This window comes from Mandrillus leucophaeus, unplaced genomic scaffold, assembly GCF_000951045.1.
Source record: "Mandrillus leucophaeus isolate KB7577 unplaced genomic scaffold, Mleu.le_1.0 Scaffold271, whole genome shotgun sequence".
Classification (NCBI taxonomy): domain Eukaryota; kingdom Metazoa; phylum Chordata; class Mammalia; order Primates; family Cercopithecidae; genus Mandrillus; species Mandrillus leucophaeus.
In genome coordinates, this window is record NW_012102821.1 from 2,535,274 (window position 1) to 2,542,159 (window position 6,886).

The 6,886-nt window shown below is 38.8% G+C and overlaps 1 protein-coding gene across 1 annotated transcript in view; it reads right to left on the reverse strand.

Annotated features, from left to right (window-relative positions):
- Positions 1-188: 188 nt before the first annotated feature.
- LOC105542968 (60S ribosomal protein L22-like) overlaps positions 189-6,886 on the reverse strand; it is a 46,295-nt gene continuing 39,597 nt past the window's right edge. The window contains exon 3 of the mRNA XM_011984690.1: positions 189-555. Within this exon, the coding sequence (XP_011840080.1) occupies positions 189-555 (367 nt within the window). The remainder of the gene's footprint in view (positions 556-6,886) is intronic.

The following is a 6,886-nucleotide window of genomic DNA, read 5'->3' on the forward strand; positions in this document are numbered from 1 at the left end:
AAGCAGAAAAAAATAAAAAATAAAAAAATCATGTTACAATTAAGTGAGTGGCGGCCCAAGGGAAGCCCTTTGACTATGATTTCCAATTCTCTGTTCAATCCACACTGCAGAGATACAACGGTAAACCACCAATTGGGCTCCCAAGTTTTATTCAAGAGCTCATACAAAATATTCCAGATAAATGAAATTTAATCCTTGTCTTCCTCCTCTTCTTCGTCCTGGTTAATTTGGAAGTAACATAATTTGTAACTCTCTTTACGGTTAGCAGCTATGCACAACCAATCATGAAGATTATTCTTCTTCAAATATTTTTTGGTGAGGTATTTCAAATACCTTTTGGAAAAAGGCACCTCGGATGTCACGGTGATCATCCTCTTGCTCCTTTGGATGGTCACCATCCCTCCACCAAAGTTCCCAGCTTTCCAGTTCACTTTGATCCTTTCTTGCAAAAACTGCTCAAAATTGGCAGTATCCATGATTCCATCTTCTATGGGGTGGGTGCAATCAAGAGTGAACTTCAGAACCTGCTTTTTTTTTTGCCTCCCTTCACCACAGCTTTCTCACGGGCACCATGGGAGTAGTGGAGGCAGAAAGCCAGATATCTCTTTAACATATTGATTTTCTTTCCTTTGGATGTATATCCAGTAGTGGGATTGCTGGATCATATGGTAGCTTAATTTTTAGTTTTCTGAGGAACCTCCATACTGTGTTCCACAGTGGCTGTACTAATTTACATATCCACCAACAGTGTGTAAGAACTCCCTTTAATCTGCATCCTCTCCAGTACTTGTTATTTTTTGTCTTTTTGATTATAGCTGTTCTGATTGGGATGAAATGAAATCCCGTTGCAGTTTAGATTTGCAGTTCCCTGATGGTTAATGACATTAAGCATTTTTTCTTATACTTGTTGGCCATTTGTAGATCTTTTGAAAAACGCCTACTTAGATCATCTGCCCATTAAAAAAAAATAGGGTTATTTGTTGTTGTGTTTTATTTGCGATTGAGTTATTTGAGTTCTTTATTTATTCTAGATATTAATCCCTTGTCAAATAAGTAGTTTGTAAATAGTCCCTCCCATTGTGCAAGTTCACTGTTTACTCTGTTGATTGTTTCCTTTGCTGTGCAGAGGCTTTTTGTTTGATATAATCCCATTTGTCTATTTTCGTTTTGTTGCCTGTGCTTTTGTGGTCTCATCCATAAAATCTTTGCCTAGATCAATGACCTAAGCATTTTCCTTAGGTTTTCTTCTGGTAGTTTTACAGTTTTGGGTCTTGCATTTAAGTCTGTAATCCATTTTGAGTTTGTTTTTGTATATGGTGAGATATAGGGGTCTAGTTTTATTCTTCTGCATATGGATAACCAGTTTTGTCAGTACCACTTATTGAAGAGGCTGTCCTCCCGCCAGTGTACATTCTTGATGTCTTTGTTGAAAGTCAGTTGGCTGTAGATACATGTATTTATTTCTGGGTTCTCTATTCTGTTTCAGTAGTCTATGTATCTGTTTTTATGCCAGGACTGTGCTTTTCGGGTTATTATTTTGTACTATATTTTGAGGTCAGGCAGTGTGATGCCTCCAGCTTTGTTCTTTTTATCAGATTTGCTTTGGCTAGTCCGAGTCTTTTGTGGTTCCATATGAATTTTAGGATTGTTTTTATTTCTGCAAAGAATATCATTGATATTTTGATAGAGATTGCACTTAATCTGTAGATCATTTGGAATAGTGTGGTCATTTTAAAAATATTAATTCTTCCAACCCATGAACATGGAATATCTTTCCATTTCTAGGTCCTCTTCAATGTTTTTCATCAATCTTTTATTGTTTTCATGGTAAAGGTCTTTCACCTCCTTGGTTAAATTTATTCCTAGGCTTTATTTTATTTTATTTTATTTTATTTTATTTTGGTAGCCTTTTAAAATAAGATTGCTTTCTTGTTGCCATCTATATGTCCATGAGTACCCAATGTTTAGCTTCCACTTATAAGTGACAACATGTGGCATCTGATTTTCTGTTCCTGGGTTTATTCACTTAGGATGATGGCCTCCAGCTGCATCCATGCTGTTGCAGAGCATAGGATTTTGTTCCTTTTTACGGCTGCATAGTATTCCATGGTATATGTGTACCATGTATTCTTTATCAAATCCACCACTGATGGGCACCTAAGTTGATTCTATATCTTTGCTCTTGTGAATAGTGCTGTGATGAACACATAAGTGCAAGTGTCTTTTTGGTAGAACAATTTTTCTTTTGGATATATACCTAATAATGGGATTTCTGGGTTGAATGGTAGTTCTGTTTTTAGTTCTTTGAGGAATCTCCAAACTGCTTTCCACAGTGGCTGAGCTAGTTTACATTCCTACCAACAGTGTATAAGCATTCTCTTTTCTCCACAGTCTTGCCAGCATCTGTTGTTTTTGGACTTTGTAATAGTAGCCATTCTTACTGATGTGAGATGTTTTTTCATTGTGGTTTTGATTTGCATTTATCTGATGAATTAGTGATGTTGAGCATCTTTTCACGTTTCTTGGGCACTTACATGTCTTCGTTTGAGAAATGTCTTTTTTGTTTGTCAATTTGTTTCCATTCCTTATAGATTCTAGATGGTAGACCTTTGTCAGACATGTAGTTGTGAATAATTTCTCCCATTCTGTAGGCTATCTGTTTACTCCAAATTATACAAAGAATTCTTAACAGCCAATAATGATAAAATTAATGATCTAATTAATAAGTAAGTAAGAGATCTGAATAGATATCTCACCAAAGAAGATACACAAATGGCAAATAACTGTATGAAAAGATGCTCAACATCGTATGTCACCAGGGAACTGGAAATTAAAACAACAATTACATATCACTAAACACCGATCAGAATGGCTAAAACCCAGAACACCGACGACATCGAATGCTGGTGAGAATGTGGAGCAACAGGAATTCTCCCTCAATGCTGGTGGGAAAGCAAAACGGCACCACTGCTTTGGAAGAGTTGGGCAGTTTCTTACAAAACTTAACATACTCTTACTACACAATCTAGTAATCAAGCTCCTTGATATTTATCCAAAGAAGTTGTAAATGTACGTCCCCACTGAAAATGCACAGGAGTGCTTACAGCAGCTTTATTCACAATTGTCCCAAACTGGAAACCATAGGTGAATGGATAAACAAACTGTGCTATATCTATACCATGGAATATTATTCAGCAACAAAAGAACATGAACTACATATTTTTTTTCTGTTTTGTTTTGTTTTGTTTTGAGACAAGCTCTGGTTCTATTGCCCAGGCTGGAGTGCAGTGGTGCGATCTTGGCTCACTGCAATCTCTGTCTCCCAGGCTGAAGCCCTCCTCCCACCTCAGCCTCCTGAGTAGCTGGGACTATAGGCAGGCACTATTATGCCCAGCTAATTTTTTTATTTTTTGTAGAGATAGGATTTTGCCATGTTGCCAGGTTAGTCTTGAACTTGTGAGCTCAAGAGGCCTGCTCACCTCAGCCTCCCAAGGTGCTGAGATTACAGTCATGAGTCACCATGCTGTCCAGGACATGAACTAATAAGCCATGCAAAATCATGGAGAAACTTTAAATGTATGTTGCAAGGTGAAAGAAGCCTGTTGGAAAAGGCTACACACTGTAAGATTCCAACCATCTGACATTCTGGAAAAGGCAAAACTATAAAGGCAGTAAAATGATCAGTAGTTGGTGGGAATGGGAGGGAGGAATAAATAGGTGGAGCACAGAGGATTTTTTGTTTATATACATTAAGTTCTAGGGTACATGTGTACAACCTGCAGGTTTATTACATATGTACACATGTGCCATGTTGGTGTGCTGCACCCGTTAACTCGCCATTCACATTAGGTGTATCTCCTAATGCTATCCCTCCCCCGCCCCCACGACAGGCTCCCGGTGTGTGATGTTCCCCTTCCTGTGTCCAAGTGATCTCGTTGTTCAATTCCCACCTATGAGTGAGAACATGTGGTGTTTGGTTTTCAAACTATTTTGTGTGATTCTGTGATGATGGACATATGCCATTGTGCATTTGTCAAAAGCCCTAGAAGTACAAAACATAAAGACATAGCCCGGCCAGGCACGGTGGCTCACGCCTCTAATCCCAGCACTTTGGGAGGCCGAGGTGGGCAGATCACCTGAGGTCAGGAGTTCAAGACCAGCCTGGCCAACATGGCAAAACAACATCTCTGTAAAAATACAAAAAATAGCTGGGCATGGCGGTGTGTGCCTGTAATCCCAGCTACTCGGGAGGCTGAGATGGGAGAATCACTTGGACCCAGGAGGCAGAAATTGCAGTCAGCTGAGATGGTGCCATTGCACTCCAGCCTGTGTGACAGAGCTCGATTCTGTCTCAAAAAAAAAAAAAAAAAAAAAAAAGGTATAGCCCTAATTTAAATTATGGATTCAGTGAATAATAATGCATCATTATTTGTTAATCAGCTATAACAAATGTACCACAGTAAAGAAAGCTAATGATAGAGGAAACTGGAAGAGGGGAGATAAGGAGAAAGTGGGGGAGGAAATATAGGAAACGTTGTATTTTCTGCTTGGTTTTTCTGTAAAACCAAGCTCTAAACATAGTCTATTCGTTTTTAAAAAGCTAATGAAATGTTTGAAAAAAAGGTAAAGATATTGAGAAAAAGTCATGGCTTCAGTAGTTGAGTAATGAGCACAGCACATTTGATCGACAATTCTGAAATCTACATTAAACATACCTTAGTTTCTATTAAATTCCAGGAATTGTATAAAGAATTAGAACATATGAACTAATTTTCCAAAACCCTCCTGTAAACATGTAGAAAGAGCTAAAGAGATACTATATCAAGCCACTGTTCTAGGTGGTGACACTGATTTGGAAAATGTTTATAAATGTGCCAATCCAAAATTATAAAAGTCATTTTGATCTCTAAGCATGACAAGGTATTTGTGAAATCTTGCATAGACTCAAGTGCTGTTTCCATAAATATTCTTCAGTATTTTTTTTAATCATACACAACAGATGATGCTATGGTTTGGATGTTGGCCCTCAAACCTCATGTTAAAATTTAATACCCAGTGTTGGAGGTGGAGCCTAATGGGAGCTTTGGATCATGGGGGTGGCTCCCTCATGAGTAGATTAATGCCCTCCCTGGGGGGTGGGGGGTGAGTGAGTTCTTGCTCTGTTAGTTCCCATGAGAACTGGTTGTTAAAGGAGTGAGCCTGGCACCACCTCCTCTTTCTCTTGCTTCCTCTCTCGCCATGCAGCCTCTGCAAACCGACTCCCCTTTGTCTTTCTTCATGAGTGGAGGCAGCCGGAGGCTCTTGCCACATGCCCAATCTTTCAGCCAACAGAATTGTGAGTCAAATAAATCATTTTTCTTTATAAACTATCCAGTCTCAGGTATTCCTTTATAGCAACACAGATGGGCTAAGACAGATGATATCCATTCTTAGTAACATAGCACAAATAATATAGTTACATGCCTTTCTAATCCTTGATTTCTTTATATATGAAACATGATTCATATAGCACCATGATCTTCCCAATATTACTGAAAATTTATTAATAAAATACTAATTATCTTATCAGCATATGAGGTAATGAAAAATACCAGCTTTAGCAGTTAAGTGAATCTAATAGGTACAAAAATGAATATTTTATTACACCGAGCGAGACCCTCAAATTTAGAAAATAGACATTTATGACGACAACATAATTATGACTAGACATAATCTAAATTCATTTTGAGGTATAAAATTAGTTTTCCTTTCAAAATGTTTCAAATCAATGACACTAAAAGAAATTTAAAAAAAAATATGCTTGGTGTTCAAGGACTACTCTGCCCTATAAGATCATTAATAGGCTGGGCACTATGGCTCACATCTGTAATCCCAGCACTTTGGGAGGGTGAGGCAGGCGGATCACCTGAGGTCGGGAGTTTGAGACCAGCCTGGCCAACATGGTAAAATCCTGTCTCTACTAAAAATACAAAATTAGCCTCTACTAAGAATACAAAATTAGCCAGGCCTCATGGTGGGTGCCTATAATTCCAGCTACTTGGGAGGCTGAGGCAGGAGAATCAATTGAAACCAGGAGACGGAGATTGCAGTGAGCTGAGATCGTGCCATTGCACTCCAACCTTGGCAAAAGGACTGAAACTCCATCAAAAAAAAAAAAAAAAAGATTATTAACAATACCTACATGCTAAACTTTTGGTTCAGTAGTAATTTGAATTTACTGTTTATAAACTAATTTTTGTTCCTATCATTCTCAACCCAATTGTTTCATATCAAGGTAGAATGCCATGGCCTTACATTTCTATCAAACTACTTCTTACAGGGTCCTAAAACTCCGTTAAACTTAAGTTGAAGGAAATTGTAGGAAAAAAAATATTAGGCTAAAGGAATTTTATATTTTTTAACATTTACACGTCTTTAAGAGGATCTGTCTCACAAATTCTTTTTTTTTTTTTGAGATGGAGTCTTGCTCTGTAGCCCTGGCTGGAGTGCAGTGGCCGGATCTCAGCTCACTGCAAGCTCCGCCTCCCGGGTTTGTGCCATTCTCCTGCCTCAGCCTCCCCAGTAGCTGGGACTACAGGCGCCCGCCACCTCGCCCGGCTGGTTTTTTGTATTTTTAGTAGAGACGGGGTTTCACCGTGTTAGCCAGGATGGTCTCGATCTCCTGACCTCATGATCCGCCCGTCTCGGCCTCCCAAAGTGCTGGGATTACAGGCTTGAGCCACCGCGCCCGGCCACAAATTCTTATCCTCTGAGTCTAGGGCAATAAACAACACTAACCAACGTACTTTCAATGGACTAATCACAAGTTACCATTCCATGGAAAGCAAAACATCTTGGGTTTTCGTTTTCTATGTGTAAAAATTGCTTAGACTGCATTATCTTTAAA